The 15,971-nt window shown below is 34.5% G+C and overlaps 3 protein-coding genes across 3 annotated transcripts; all 3 read left to right on the top strand.

Moving 5' to 3' along the window:
• The first annotated feature begins 1,552 nt into the window (after window positions 1–1,552).
• LOC110719150 lies at window positions 1,553–4,168 on the top strand. Its single transcript, XM_021898054.1, has one exon. The coding sequence runs from the start codon at window positions 1,553–1,555 to the stop codon at window positions 4,166–4,168; it is 2,616 nt and encodes an 871-aa protein (XP_021753746.1).
• Window positions 4,169–5,161: 993 nt separating this feature from the next.
• LOC110719151 lies at window positions 5,162–6,149 on the top strand. The gene is made up of 3 exons (XM_021898055.1): window positions 5,162–5,257; window positions 5,337–5,597; window positions 5,694–6,149. Exons 1-3 carry the CDS (start codon window positions 5,162–5,164, stop codon window positions 6,147–6,149), a joined length of 813 nt encoding a protein of 270 aa, XP_021753747.1.
• Window positions 6,150–7,052: 903 nt separating this feature from the next.
• LOC110719152 lies at window positions 7,053–7,569 on the top strand. Its single transcript, XM_021898056.1, has 3 exons — window positions 7,053–7,193; window positions 7,291–7,395; window positions 7,494–7,569. The coding sequence occupies exons 1-3, from the start codon at window positions 7,069–7,071 to the stop codon at window positions 7,567–7,569; spliced, it is 306 nt and encodes a 101-aa protein (XP_021753748.1). The 5' UTR covers window positions 7,053–7,068.
• Window positions 7,570–15,971: the final 8,402 nt, after the last annotated feature.

Below are 15,971 nucleotides of genomic sequence, written 5' to 3' on the forward strand. Positions count from 1 at the left end.
GTTTTGTCTTTGTTGAACAATGTTTTCCTGTCAGAGAATATGGAGTGGGCAAATAGTGTTGGACAAAGGGAGGGTCAGTGTAGCACAATCAAGAAAAGTGAATGAAGCCTTTTAGATATAGACTGGACCTATTGACGAGCCTTGTAAAAAGCTTGCATTTTTATTGCATGTTATTTAATCCTTTCCCTCTCTTTATCTGTTGTGTGCATGCCATCTCCTATGTCTTAACATATTGGACCACCTTCTTTCCCTTGTAGTTCAGCAATGATGAAATTAAATCCATCCATTTAAAGATTTGTAGCCCTAAATTGAATTTGGTTACTCATTATGCACTTATGCAGTTACTGGATTATTATCCCTCAAAGCAATTTGGGAGAATGTGCCACCATCTTGGAATGGTTTTCGTGATCCTTGTGGTGATCGCTGGGAAGGAATTGCCTGCAATAATACCCAAGTGATTTCGATGTAAGTCAGATCTGCATCACATTTAGAGACAGCCACAACCATCCTTAATACATTTCTTGATTTTATTTTGAAAGTTTTTTCTCAGAACTTTATCAAGCATTGGGCTGAAGGGCGTACTGTCAGGTGATATCCGGCAACTATCTGAGCTACAAACTCTGTATGTTTTCTGAATTGGGAATTGTTTTTGAATTTTAAGTGAATTAGGAAGTTGCTGGTTTAGAATTGAATTGGGTATTGTTTGCATCATTGGCTTAGATACCCGTTCAGGGCTTACTCACTAGGAGTAAGTTCTGAATAGTCCCCGGTTTGGGACTGTTCTTGAATGTTCTATCTCATTTAGGTTGTAACTAATTGAAGTGTTTTTGGATCTAAGAAAATCATCCCATGTTATTTTTCGATTGTTCTGTGGGTACATATGTCGATACTCGATTATCTACATTGTGTGCTTGGAGAACTATAGGGAAATGTTGCCGAATTTTCTTTAGAACCAAAGCTTTACCAAGTAGTTACTAATGAGATAGGACATTCAAGAATGGGTTAGGTTGGAGTGATAAGGACCTGATTGGATCATGTCATTGCATTTACATGAGATAAAATTTGAATGAAAATGTTCTATGCCTTATAATCTTATTCATTGTTAAGGAATTATGTATGCTATAAAATATAGCCATTATCTTAAAATTAATTTTCATTATACAGCGGGTGAAAATGGATCGAAGTTGGATGTATGCTAAACGAAATTCTACAAAATTTTTAAGTGGAATTGAGGAGTTTAGTAGTGTTGCCTTAAAATACCAAACAGAGAATAAATCAAAGATTATTCTTTGTCCTTGTTGTGATTGCAATAATTCAAGGGGGTATCGTGATATAGATGATATTAAGGATCATCTAATCCGTCGTGGGTTCAAAGAAAACTACACATGGACATGGCATGGTGAGAACATAGGTCATGAGGCAAATTCTAGTTATTTTGCAAGGGAAGATGAGAGTAGTTGTGATGGCGATAATGAAGACCAGCGTGAGGATATGGATACTGCTGATATTGTTGTTGAAACTGAGGATGAAGTGGAGAAGGATAGGAACTGAGATGATGCATGATGTAGAAGACCATTTCATAGATGATACCCATATATATGACCATATCTTAAGAGTTGTAGAGACACCGTTATATCCTAGTTGTACAAAATTCACAAAACTTAGTGGCATTATGAAGCTATTCAACATAAAGGCGAGAAATTCTTTGACCGACAAGAGTTTTACTCAGATTTTGGAAGCCTTAGTAGAAATGTTACTAGAAGGGAATGAACTTCCAAACTCCACATATGAGGCTAAGAAACTTATGTGCCCTCTTGGTATGGAGTACGTGAAGATACATGCATGTCCTAATGATTTTGTGTTGTATCGAAATGAGCATGTTGATTTGCATGAGTGTCCAAGGTGTGGAGTTTCTCGTTATAAGATGAATGATAATGATGAGTTGTGTAAGAAACGAACTCCGGCTAAGGCATTGTGGTATCTTCCAATTATACCGAGATTTAGGAGACTTTTCTCAGATGAAAAAAATGCAAAATTATTGAGATGGCATGCTGATGGGAGGAAGAAAGATGGGTTAATGAGACATCCAGCTGATTCTCCACAATGGAGGAACATTGATCGAAAGTTCAAGGTCTTTGGTCAAGAAGATCGAAATCTGAGGCTTGGGCTTTGTACAGATGGAATGAACCCATTTGGGACACTTAGTACCCAATATAGCACTTGGCCGGTTCTTCTAACTATCTACAATTTGCCTCCTTGGTTATGCATGAAGTCTAGATACATTATGTTGTCCCTTTTAATATCTGGGCCTAAACAACCTGGGAATGACATTGATGTGTATCTAGCGCCTCTCATTGAAGATTTGAAATTGTTGTGGAATGAAGGTGTCTCGATGTATGATGCATATAGTAAAACCAATTTCACTTTACGTGCCATGATTTTTTGTACAATAAATGATTTCCCAGCTTATGGGAATTTGTTAGGGTACACCGTGAAGGGAACAAAACCTTGCCCCATTTGTGAAGATGATTTGGAGGCATTGCGCCTAGACAATTGTGGCAAGCACGTATACATTGATAATCGTAGACATCTTCCTGAAGACCACCCTTTTCGGAAGAATAAAAAGGGTTTCAATGGAAAAGTGGAGATGAGAGAAGTTCGGGGCCCTTTACGTGCAAGTGAGGTTTATATGCGAGTGAAAGACATTGAAAATGAGTTTGGTAAGCCTTACAAAAGTAAATCAAAAGGGGGCTATAAGAAGAAGTCTGAGTTATGGTCTCTCCCATACTGGAGACATTTGGAAGTTAGACATTGTCTAGTTGTAATGCATATTGAGAAAAATGTTTGTGATGCCATTGTGGGAACATTATTGAATATGCCAGGAAAGACGAAGGATGGAGTTAAGGTTAGAATAGACATAGCTGCTATGGGTCGTTCAGAGTTGGCACCCGAATCTCGAGGAATACGATGGTATCTTCCCCCAGCTTGTTTTACCTTGTCTAAAAAGGAAAAAACAAGCTTCTGTGAGTCATTGCATGGTTTAAAGGTCCCGGCGGGATATTATTCAAATTTTCGTAGACTTGAGTCGATGTCTGACTTGAAATTGGTTGGCATGAAATCTCATGATTGTCACATCTTGATGCAACACTTATTACCAGTTGCAATTACAGGAATTTTGTCAGATCAAGTGAGGTATACGATTACAAGATTGTGTGTCTTTTTTAACACTATTTGTAGCAAGGTCATAAATCCATGTATATTAGATGACTTGCAAGCAGTTATAATTGAGACAATGTGTCGATTTGAAATGTATTTCCCCCCATCTTTCTTTGACGTGATGCCCTATTTGGTTATTCATCTTGTACAGGAAATTAAACTTTATGGACCCGTTTGTATGAGGTACGTGTATCCTTTTGAGCGACTAATGGGTGATTTAAAGAGAAAAGTCATGAATCCGGCCAAACCTGAAGCCAGTATTGTCCAACGAACAACAGTTGAGGAAGTGACAGCATGGTTTGCTCAGTTTCTTGCAAGTGCACAAAAAATTGGGTTGCCACAGTCTCGACATGATGGGAGGCTCGGAGGTGAAGGTACTGTTGGTAGAAAAAGGTTTTCAATGGGCTGTGATATGAAAAATAAGGCTGAGCTGTTTGTTTTGCAAAGTCTTAGTGAAGTTCATCCTTACTTGAATGAGCACATGATTTTTCTTAAAAATGAATACCCTTCCAAAACTGATCTTCAGCTGATAAAGGAGCATAATTGTTCATTCCTTACATGGTTCAAGGATCGAGTGATGTCTCAATTGTCCACCACACCTAATGATGTATCTGACACATTGATATGGTTAGCATATGGTTCTAAATGTCAAGTCATTTCGTATGAGGGATACGACATCAATGGATATTCTTTTTACACTAGTCGACAAGATGACAAAACAACAATGCAAAATAGTGGTGTTAAAGTAATAGGTTTGTCATCTGAATTTGTTAGTAAACATGATAAAACACTAGTGGATAGGAAGAAATTTTATTATGGAGTAATTGAAGAAATAATAGAGTTAGACTATGTTGATTTCAAGATGCCTCTATTCCGATGTAAGTGGGCTGATATTAGTCGTGGTGTAAAAAAAGATGAACAAGGAAACTTGAACCTTGTAAATTTTGGTTGACCAGGGCATCTAGATGATCCATTTATATTAGCATCACAAGCAAAACAAGTGTTTTACATGGCTGACCCAGCTGATCGTAAATGGTCAGTTGTTTTAGAAGGAAAAAGAAGGATACATGGCATTGAAGATGTGGTTGATGAGGAAGAATATGATGAGCAATTTAATGAGTCACCACCTTCTGTCTGGAGCATCCCTCCAACAGTTGATGATTTTGACATAACTTTAAAACGTGTAGATCATGATGAAGGATATTATGTTGCAAAAGAGAAGAATTAAGTAAGTATGAAATCTGGAATTTTGTGTTATTGTTTTTTCTTACAATGTGTTACTAATTTATTTGTTACAATATGTTACTAAATTAAGAATGAAGTATGAAATCTGGAATTTTTTTAACATGTACATGTTTATAATTTCTTTTTTAATGTTTACAACATTGCAGATAAATAATAATGGATGATGAGGATATGCAAAATGCTGAAAATGAGCCACACAATCAATCACCATCACAGCTTGACTCTCAGAAGAAGAAGAAAAAGAAGCCAAGAGGTCCTTCAAAGGGCCTTAAATCGAAGAGTGGGGTTCCTAGAGTGCTTGAATGGGATGAATTCTATCGGCCAATTGGAAAGTGGATAACAGAATACAAAACTCATTTTGGTGAAATAAGTCGTGCAAAGGTGTCTATATTGATTAAAGATTGGAAAGAAGTTCCACAAGGAATAAAAGACACTTTGTGGGAAGATGCTAAGGTATTATTATTTCTTATTTCTTATTTAATGTATAAGAAGTTCCACAAGGAATAAAAGACACTTTATGGGAAGATTTTGTTTGATATCGATAATGTTTTACCAATTAATAATGCAATGTTTTATTATTTAGAGAGAGTTTCATATCGAAGAAGATGAAAAAAAGAAGAAGGTCCTACACACTTGTGGTCAGCGATAGAAAGATTTTAAAGCAAAATTGGTTAGCGGTTGGATCACTTGTACTAGGAAAATGCCGGATGACAAAAGAAGCATAGCACGGATGAATTTCATAACTCCATATGTGTGGAATAGTTTTGTAAAGGAGCATAGCACGGATGAATTTAAGGTGTGTAAATGTATATATATACATCACTATAAGTCATAAAGATGCATGTTAACAATGTTCCTTTTTTATTCTAAAATAGGAAATAAGTGAGAAGGCAAGAAAGAGCCAGTCTTTCAACCAATACCCGCATCATTTAGGAGCCAAGTCATATGGTGAAATGGATATTGTATGGAAAAGAAAAGGGTATATTCCTTCATCATCTACTATTTCATCTTGCTCTTCGGTTGTGTCTAGTTTGCCGGATAGGACATATGCTTGGCTTTTAGCAAGATCAATAGAAGATGATAAGGGAAATCATTATTTGCCTGATCAGAAAACAAAAGAGGTGAAAGAATCCATTGTAAGTGTATATAAAAGTCTTTATTTCAATGTTAAATCTATTTTCTTAAGTACATATATTGCAACAAAATCATACTAACTTTATGCTTTTGTATAGGATGATTGGAAAAAGCAACAAGCTGAAGGGAAATTTGTTCCTAATAGGAATGATGATGTCTTGGCCCGTGCCCTTGGAAGAAAAGATCGTTATGGTCGGGCAATAGCATTTGGCAGTGGAGTTGGCATTAAAGTTGTATGGGGATCAGGAGAGCGGCGTAGTGGCCGACGTGGTATGCAAATTGGAGATGTTGAGTTGGAGGAATTAGAGGCAAGAGTAACCCAAAGGGTGCGAGATGAGACTGTACAGGAGATGCAGTCCAAAGTGGATTTCATGGTTCAAGAGAAGTTTATGTTTTTGGCTAAAGAGATGGGTATTCAAATTACAACTAAATTAATAGAATTGAATAGCATAGGCCAGGCTACTCCACAAAATCGTAGTAGTTGTCACTCAGGTGGTGGTGATGCTCCACTTGCAAACATACATGATCCATTTGCAAACATACAGGTATCTTAAAATCTTTATTTGATTTTTGTTATGGCATAATTCCACTATAATGTTCACTACTTCGTAACATGTATTTGATATAATTTTGTGGGTTATATACAAGGAACCGGTTGCATGTAAGCTATCGTTGATGAGTGACTCTGAGAAAGTCATTGTTGCTGAAGGTACATTTTATCCAGAGTTAATCCTTGATCATCATAGTAGCCTCCTACCTGATCATGTGAGGATAAGTGTTGATGATTATTATGATAAGTTCAAAGAAGTTCGGGTCCCAGTTCCTTCTGCATTCATAAAGAAACTCAAGAATGCTAATGGTACTTTTACACAATGGCCGAAACACTTGGTTTTCCTTCTGCATGATAAGGTAAATTATATTTATAACAATTATTACATAATTTTGAAGTTGAAAAATATAGTCAAATTTTTTAATGTATCTGCTTAACTGTTAATTAGGAAATCATCCCAAACAAGAGTGATGGCAATAGAGAAATGACCAAAGAAAATGTGCAAGTCAAAAGAAAAGAGGTTGATAGTGGTCACGAAACAAAAGAATCCAACACCAATCCAAAAAACACCTTTCTTGTGGATTTTGTGTTGGAAAACTTGACTCAAAAGTGTAGGTGTTTGAATGATTTCTTATATTCATTTCCCGAAGGTGAAAATGTGATGAAGATGATCGGTGATACAAGAACCTTTAGTTATGAAATTGAAAGGGACATCATTATCAAACGGGAAGATGTCGATCAACTTCTCACGGGAGCGTGGCTTAATATTTCAATTTTGCAAGTTTTTATGATGTAAGATATTCAAATTTCAACCCTCCTAAAAACTTTAGTTTATTACCATTTCTAATATTATTACATGATATATATGTAGGGCTTTGAGTGATTATTCTCTCGATACGGCCGATGTGTTTCCCACTGGATTCATGTGTCCAGAGATGATTTCAGAGACCTATTTGCATAGTGATGCTGATCGCGTCCTACTATACGTGAGAAATGCAATGGAAAAACAAAAAAATAAGCACTTCATCTTATGCCCATACTATGAAAAGTATAAGATTAGAACTTTTTTTCTATTTAAACATTGCAAAAAAAAAAAAATGTTGGTAATACTTAATTATTTACAAATTTCTGTCTAATTTATGTAGGAATCATTGGGTTCTTCTGGTATTATGCATGACTAAGCGTGAGGTCTACATCTTTGATTCTATGAGGCAAAAGCGAAATTTGGCAATTAAGTTTCCAATGACAAAGTAAGTTTGTTTGTTTATAGAGTCATGTGAATTTATTTAAGGTTAATAAATGCTTTTATATAATTTGCACAAATATGTTATTTATTTCAAATGTGTAGTGCTTTTCGAAATTACAAGACACTAGGTGGACAATCTAAGGGAAGTAAACTGACATGGCATTTGAGACAGTTTTAACTTAATTCCTTACCCAAAATATACTTTCTTAATAATGTTATGTATAGCAATTAAATTGAACTAATTGTTATAATGTATGTAGTGTCCTCAACAATTAGGTGGACGTGAATGTGGCTATTACGTCATGCGTTATATGTTCGAAATAATGCAATATCATCATAATAGTGAGGACCTTATTACGGTATGAGCTGTCAAATATTTCATTTTTACTTAATAAATACAATCTGAAGTACTTACACTTGGATTAAACTTTTGCACTGATCTTTTGTTTGTGTTGTGCTAATAAGATTTTTCAAGATCTACACCGTACACAAATGAGGAGATAAACGAGGTTTGAGATATTTGGGCAGACTATTTTGTATGCAATGTTGAACTTTAGATCTACACTTACAAAACTCCATTTACTTGTTAGACTCTTGTTCTATTTGTTAGGATTGACATGAATGTATGTATTTTGTTTACCAACAATTTGGGTTGGTGTTGGTGGTTGTGTTGAATGATGACTATAATGTCAATGGAATTGAGTTGTAAATTTATTGGACAGGTTTTTGATATGCTGTCGTCATTCCCAATTTTATATTTGAATTCTTTATTATTGCTTCTTACTTTTTATTTTGTATCATATATTTATTTATATATCATTTGCATCGCTGGTCATTAAACAAACAAGCAACGCAAATAATTCGCTTTTGAATTGTCAAACAAGATTCATTTGCGTCACAATATTGTAAAAAAGCGATGCAAATAACTAGAATTTGCTTCACCATTTAACACTATTTGCGTCGCGTTTTTATTGAAAAAAGACGCAAATAAATCTCATATGCGTCACTTATTTATAAATAAGCGACGCAAATAACACTCGTTTTTTGTAAATAAGCAACACAAATAATTATCATTTGCGTCGCACTTTTATAAAAGTTCGACGCAAATAAGAGTTATTTGCGTCGCACCAATGAGCGACGCAAATGACTTTTAAGTCATTTGCGTCGCGAACACTTGCTTCGCACCTAGAACCGACGCAAATACACTCTAAAAGTGCGACGCAAATGAGCATTTCTCTAATTAGGGTGGGTTCAATCTCTTTTAGGTTGGATTCGTACCATCATCCCCGAACATCCTGTCATGGTTCCGGGCCAGTATGGAGTTAGTGATCTCCGTGATCGTGAATGGGGTGTAACCTTCACACCCGTAACGATTTACAAGTTCCTAAAACTTGTTGGCGACTCTTTTTCTCTAGATTCTTTTCCTTGGAACGCCGGCATGCCTAAAAGCATGAACCACATGTAGGACGAGGGTTGAAAAATTCCCTACAATGTACAACATAAATATAAAATATGAAACATCTAATAAAAGTTAATTTAACAAGATAAATTAATTTAGAAATACGATAATAATCTATTATTCAAATAATTAGATACTTATATTTTGGCGCCAAAATTTAAAATTTATTTGGCCTCCCAATTCAAATAATTGAATAAATTATTAAAATAATTAAGAAAGTATTTTCCAAAAATTCAGGGTATTACATATCCTTTACGTGTTTGTTTAATTCCACGGAAAATGGCCACTAAGGAGCTCACTACATACAATTTAACCCCCTCTTGTAGTAGTTCCTTTAAGTAGTTCATCTAAAATATCAGGGTCAGATAATTGGAGCTAGATAGTTTTGGGTTGGCTTTAACTTAGGTCAAGTAAAGTCAAGATCGATTGTAGATCACAACCTATTAGATTATACAATAAGTCTTGTATAATACAAACTTACGTTAACTTTATTGTAAGACAGTCAATTTAAGGGTAACTTTAACAATTTTTATGGTAACCTTAATCCCTTTAAGGGTAATTGTTAATATGTAATGAGTTTGTTTGTATTTTAATGTGTAGTTTCCAATGAATACATGCTATTAAGGCTAAATGATTAATCTAATACATTATAAGTGTTTTTTAACGGTTAAATTTATGTTAGGAATATGATAACTTTTGAAATATATATGGTAACTTTGAATACTTTTAGGGTTACTTAATTTGACTTATCTTACAAGATAAAAGTCCGTCTTAATCAAGAATTTTTGTAGATTACAAATATGTATGGTATAGACCAGTTTTGCATATTTTCACAGGTCATGTCAGATTCTTACAACTCTATAGGATACTTCCCCTATTTTTCTTTTCTTACAACAATTTGACTTTTACACTATTCACATACTTCACTTTAACTAGTTTTGATAATTTATATAGTTAAGGAAAAAAATAGTCATATTTTCCTGGTATAGACTAGTTTTGCATATTTTCACAGGTCATGTCAGAATCTTACAACTCTATAGGATACTTCCCCTATTTTTCTTTTCTGGCAACAATTTGACTTTTACACTATTCACATACTTCACTTTAACTAGTTTTGATAATTTATATAGTTAAAGAAAAATATAGTCGTGTGAGATCTTGTTATTTTCATCTCGATTAATTTTACTTTTATAATATCATGTTTTTATAATTTTACGTATTGGTAATAAATCATGTTTTCTATTTATATAATGTATTGGTAAGGGTGAAAAGAGAAGTGTTTCAAGTAAATAAAAATAAAGGAAATATATAACAATGAGAAAAAAATAAATATAAAATACTGAGTACTTAATTTAAAGGGTGTTTATTGTTGGAGCTACTTCGAGGCCTCAAGGGCGGAAATGGGAATTTTAATCCAAAGGATTGAAATCCCATGTTTGATAATTGGAGATTGGGATTAGAGGTTAAAAATTGACATTGGAATATTTGTCTTCTAATCCCAAAGAATTAACAACAAGGGAGGTTGGTACCAACGAGATTATAATAATTATTAAACTAAATTAAAACAAATAAAATGACCCTTATTCTCAACGAGACCAAAGAAGACATTGGCTAATGACTATATATTTATATAATTTTCAATCTTTCATCTCGCGCTCTAATTCTCAAACGCTCATTTTAACATAGCAAACGTATAGTTTCGCAAATAACTACACTAAAGTCACAATCTACCTTGGCTCAAGCTTCTACATTTCAAAATCATACATTAAAAAAAAAAAAAAACCAATCTTAAAATTAACAAAAAAGTCCACACAAATGTATTAAACTAGTAATTCATCAAGTTGTCCCTATACCAATCTTCCCATCCATCCATGAAAACCTCGGCTACGAAATCTTCAGCTCTTCTCTCGAAATCGAAATCGTATTCAACCACTGTATCCTCCTTCCATCCTATCTCACCATAGCTCCCATCGTTGTCGTCGTTATCATCGTAGACAAAACCATGATCGTTATCGTTGTCATTAACGTAACTGTCATCATATCTCCAGGAAAAACTGCCGTAGCTATCTTCATCATAAGACCTTATGTTTGTAATGAAGGCTTCATTATTACCACCATCACCATTATAATTAACACCGTCACCATCACCATCGTCGTGAAGACAGCAAGCTATGCCGTGGATATTGTATTTCTTGAGTAAAGTAACAAGAATAAAGTTGAATAACAAGTGAATATAGAAGATATTATCGGAAAAGAGTTGAACAATTGTTTGTATGAAGGGAGCTACAATGAAGAATGTGGTAGATAATAGGACATGGAAATTTGAGCGTGATACTCTTATAATGATGTACATTTTTATGTTGTGGATCAAAAATAAATAAAAGTACGAATTTATGTTTGATAATCGCGATTTGAGATTCGTGATTTTTTTTTTTTTTTTTTTTTTTTTCTTTCTTTCTTTCTTTCTTTTCTGGGTACAAAGCAAATATCTTAATGCTTAATATAAGGGGTTTTGCTGTCAGAAGAGGTTTAGACAAGTTGCATATACGAGAACAGATAAGAAGGAAGAAAATGAGTAAGATCTTCAGTTTGGAAAATTCTAGAAGTTGCTAAATGTCGGCCAGTAAAATGTCTTATAAGTACCACGTGTATATCATTTTTAAGTGCCACGTGTATATCATTTGTGTCAAAACAAAATTGTTGACTCGATGAAGTTTGACAAATAATTAATTTGGTAATTTGGGGGAATTACCTCAATTGAATCTCCAGGTTATTGAGGAATGTTAATCCTTCAAATTACAATTTGCTTCAAGATTATGTTTAATCTATAAATAAACTTAATAAAAACACAATCCATTTACTGTGCTTATCTACAGTACCGGGGCTTAGGAACAGTGATAAGTGGCGCTATTACTTGGCTGCTCTTAACTTTAATGCTTTGCCATATTTACCCTATGCATGTGAAAATCTTAGACCTGATCCCCGGCCCGATTTTGGGCAGAAATTTTTGACCCGAGATTGGGTTGGGCCCGACCCAGTCCGGGTTTTGTTGAGTAGGTTAGGGAATGCGTTTTATGCATATTAAGTTGATTTTTTAGGCCAAATCCGAAACTAGCCCCAAAAGCCCGTACAGTCCGATCATTTTGAACGGGTTTGAGTACAAAAATTCCGGCCTGAAACTTAACCTGTCCGAGAAGTGGGAAAAATTTTTTAGCTTCGGCCCGGGCTGGGCCGACGCACCGTTTGATCAGGTCTAGAAAACCTGTCCGGCCTTCTCTTCTAGTTTGATTACTTACAAGTTCTCACTCTCTCTCCTCTGCTCTTCCTCATTTTCGGGGGGTTTTGTTTGCTATAAAGTGTCTGCTAGTGCTCCTTTGTGTACTTTCTTTTTCCTCCATTGATCTGAACTCTCCCTTGCAGCGTGCTCTGAGCTTAATCTCCTCCATTAAAGCAGCTTCTTGAGGTATGATTTATATCCCTTTTATAATCATCTAATATCAATTTGACTTGTTACCGTAGCTTAGGGTTTTTTCCCCCAAATTGGTACTTTGAGCTTTATCTCCCAATTTTAAACCCCCCTTTATCAATTACATTTTCAAAGTTGATAAACCATATTGGTTGGTACTCTATGGATTCGCACCATAGTACCCTATTGTAGATTGCGCCTTTGGAAGCTGGTAAGTGTTGTACAATGTCCCAACTCCCAACACATGCTACTTCTCTTATTTTTCTTAATACAGTACATTGTAGTTTAGGATTTCATTGTTGCTAGCTCTCTATAATTTGTTACACTCATCAAACAGTTGCACAATCACCAATTATCTCATTCAACCACCATGCCCTGTCAAAATAATTGGATAAAAGGAGCCGTTCTCGATTCAAAACAACTACCGAATATTAAATACATAATTCCCCTAGATGTCTTTACTGTGAATACAAGTCCGTCCACTTCAATTATGAAAGTGGAGTTAGCATAGCTAGCAACTAGTGTAATGCGGAAGACCGAACCCACATTACCTGTACTTACTAATCTGAGCTGGCAAAAAAGATTGATAAAGTTTGTCAATCAATAATATTAACTGGCTGCGCCTTCCTATCCCTTTCAATTTGCTGTGGTTGAATTGGAAGATGGAAAAATTGCTCATTTCTGGAAAAAATAAGTTTTTTGCTCAAACTCATTAATTAAGATGTTTGTTTTTTAATCTTTGAAAATCATTTCTCGAACTAGCGTTTAATTGTTAACCTAATTAGGTTCTTAGTGTACTTGGATTTGAAATTCAATATCCTATATGGCTATCAGGTTTGTTTGGAATTATGAGGGTGTATACTTTATGGAAAAATGAGAAAGAAAACTAACATTATACCCTCATTTTTTGGGTTCAACTTTCTTCATAAAAAAATACTTCTAAATAGCAATTTCTTAATTCAGGCATTCTTTTTTGTCATCAAATTGTAAGTTTTGAGTTTTCTTCTTAGTCTGTTTATGATTTAATTTTTATGGGTGTTGATTTTCTGCTTTTGTTGAGCTTTGTCATTCACCTGGGTATCTATGTCTGTGAAATGATCTGATATAACTCATATAATTCTTTTTCTCTTTTCTCTTAAAGTTATATTTTGGTAGTATGATTCTTATATGATAGTAATTATTAGTTCAATTATGCTTGCATTTGTATAATTGATCATCATTTTATTTAATATTTATTATATACTTGTAAATGTATTTTCTTAAAATTTTGTTAAATTCATAGTTGGGTGGGATTTAGGGAAGATAAAAAAAAGGGTAATTCTCTGTTTCTCATTGTGAGAAACATACGCGGTCTCCATCAGTGAAAAACATCACATTATTTTCTAAAATGTCATTATGAGAAACAAAAGTGTTTTCCATAATGAGGAACTGGGGCTCCCTCATAAAAAAAAAGAAAAAAAATATCGTAAGAGGGTTTTGATTAAGTCTAAGGGCATGTCATCTTACAAAGACCAATGCTCTGTGAGCACTGCAATAACAGATTTGCATGACTGCCTTTTTGATAAAACTTATCGAGCTAATTTTGTCATTCATACAGATAGATAATGGTGGCCGGGTTTATGCCCATGCTAACATTTTGGTAAGATCTTTCAGAACCCATATGACTTTTTGCATTTTACGATACTGGTCTCAGCTTGTCAAATTTGTCAATTTTGGCTTGTAAACTTGATCTTTCAGTATATAAATATCGTTGGAAGAGCACGTGTTTTGATTAATGTTATTGTCAATGCATGGTCCAATATTTCCATGTTTCCTTGAATTGCCATAGATTCAGTTTATCTTGACGGAAAAAAGACTTATTTTGGATAAATTTTATGATTTCATTCAAGAAGACAGCTGATAGTTGTATATTGATAGGGCATGACATCTCCAATGATCAGACACCTGGTGAAGGAATCCAAAGGCAAAAATTGACGCAGATCCCCCACCATTCGTGGTGTTCCACATGATGTGGTTTGTCTTTTCATTAATTTTCTCTACTCTTCGTGGTAATATATTGCAGAGTTTCATTTTGTTTTTTTAAATTTTATATAGTAATATTGAATCATGTGAAAGCACATTAGTTTTTAGATACTGATTGCTGTATTTCTGCTGTCATTCTGCAGCTAAAACCCAGAACATATGGAGGAATATATTCTGCACCTTCTGGTATTCTCATGTGTACGTGGTTCCTCATTTGAAAAGAGAGTGTGAGACAAAGCTAGAGAACGTCTTGCTTAACATAGGGAACAGTGCCGATGTTTTCCAGCTTGCTCTTCTATGTGATGCCCCAAGGCTCAAAGCCTCATTTGTTACCGGAATGCGATGAAAGAGGCTCACCCAATCCTAGAAAGAGAGATTCTAGCTAGTGTGGCTGAAGCTGATAGAGTAAGGAGTAATTCCCTGTTCCTCACTGTGAGGAACAAGTTTTGTTCCTCATGGGGTATGTGTCAAGAGCAGAGAGGTCCACCCAAAATTGACAGGCGGTCCCCACTAGTGAAAAACATCACATTATTTTCCAAAATGTCATTATGAGGAACATAAGTGTTCCTCATGATGAGGAATTGGGGCTCCCTCGTGAGTAAGTACACAATTATTTATTCCTAATCGTATATATATGGTGCTCCATGTCTGTCTACATTAATTTTTGTTTATGGGCATATTTTCATTTGGTCAATTCTGGACTAAGCTCAAGTTTTGACCTCTTATAAGTAGTTAGTTTATATGAAGGGATCTAGAGAAAATGGGAGGAGAGTAAAAGTATAATTTTTTTTATTCTGATGAACAGTTTCTTCTAGGGTTTCCTTAGATGCTTTAAAATTGATTTGGGTGGGAATTTTTTGGCACTTAAGATTAGGTGAGATCCATGTTATTAAAATCCCAATTTAAATCTTATAATCTTATGATTTTACGTTTTATGTATGTTACACGATTCGATTTACGATTCTATCCGAATTTACATATTTCTCTTAACTAGCGAAATCCTTACAAGTTTAAAATATGCCTATATAGCTACTTAAAAATATATATTGTCAATTACTGGTTGCTTAATGAGTAAACAACTATTTTCTATCGATAATTAGGTTTCATACTCATAGTTTAAATATATTTAATTAAATTTAGATATGACGTTTTGATTATGCTTGTCGGTAGAATCTTATGATTCTACGATTTGATTTCACGATTCAATTCTAATAGCCCCTTCCGATTCAAAGTAAAATCCCGATTTTAATAACTTTGGGTGGGACGGTGACATTAGATTTTTAACATTTTGATTTCAATTGGATTCAGCGTATAAGCTGATTCAAGTGAAATTATAGCTATTGCTAGGGCTGCAGGAGCAACTGCGGAGGTTTATTTTTGCGGATTATACAAGACACTAAACATGTTTAAAGGAGTTCTTGATGGTAAAAGGATCAACAAATTGATACTTAAGAATTGGGTGGTAAGTGATCCCATCAATCTCTAATTTTTTTTTTTTTTTTTTTTTTTTTTTCTGATATTCAACTAATTGGTTAAGTAGCTTATTTTGTCAAATCATGGTTTATCTCGAAATAATGAGCTATATTGCTTGTTCCTTTTCTATTTCGCTATGCTCTTCCCTCTCTCACAAAGT

This window comes from Chenopodium quinoa, unplaced genomic scaffold, assembly GCF_001683475.1.
Source record: "Chenopodium quinoa cultivar QQ74 unplaced genomic scaffold, ASM168347v1, whole genome shotgun sequence".
NCBI lineage: Eukaryota > Viridiplantae > Streptophyta > Magnoliopsida > Caryophyllales > Amaranthaceae > Chenopodium > Chenopodium quinoa.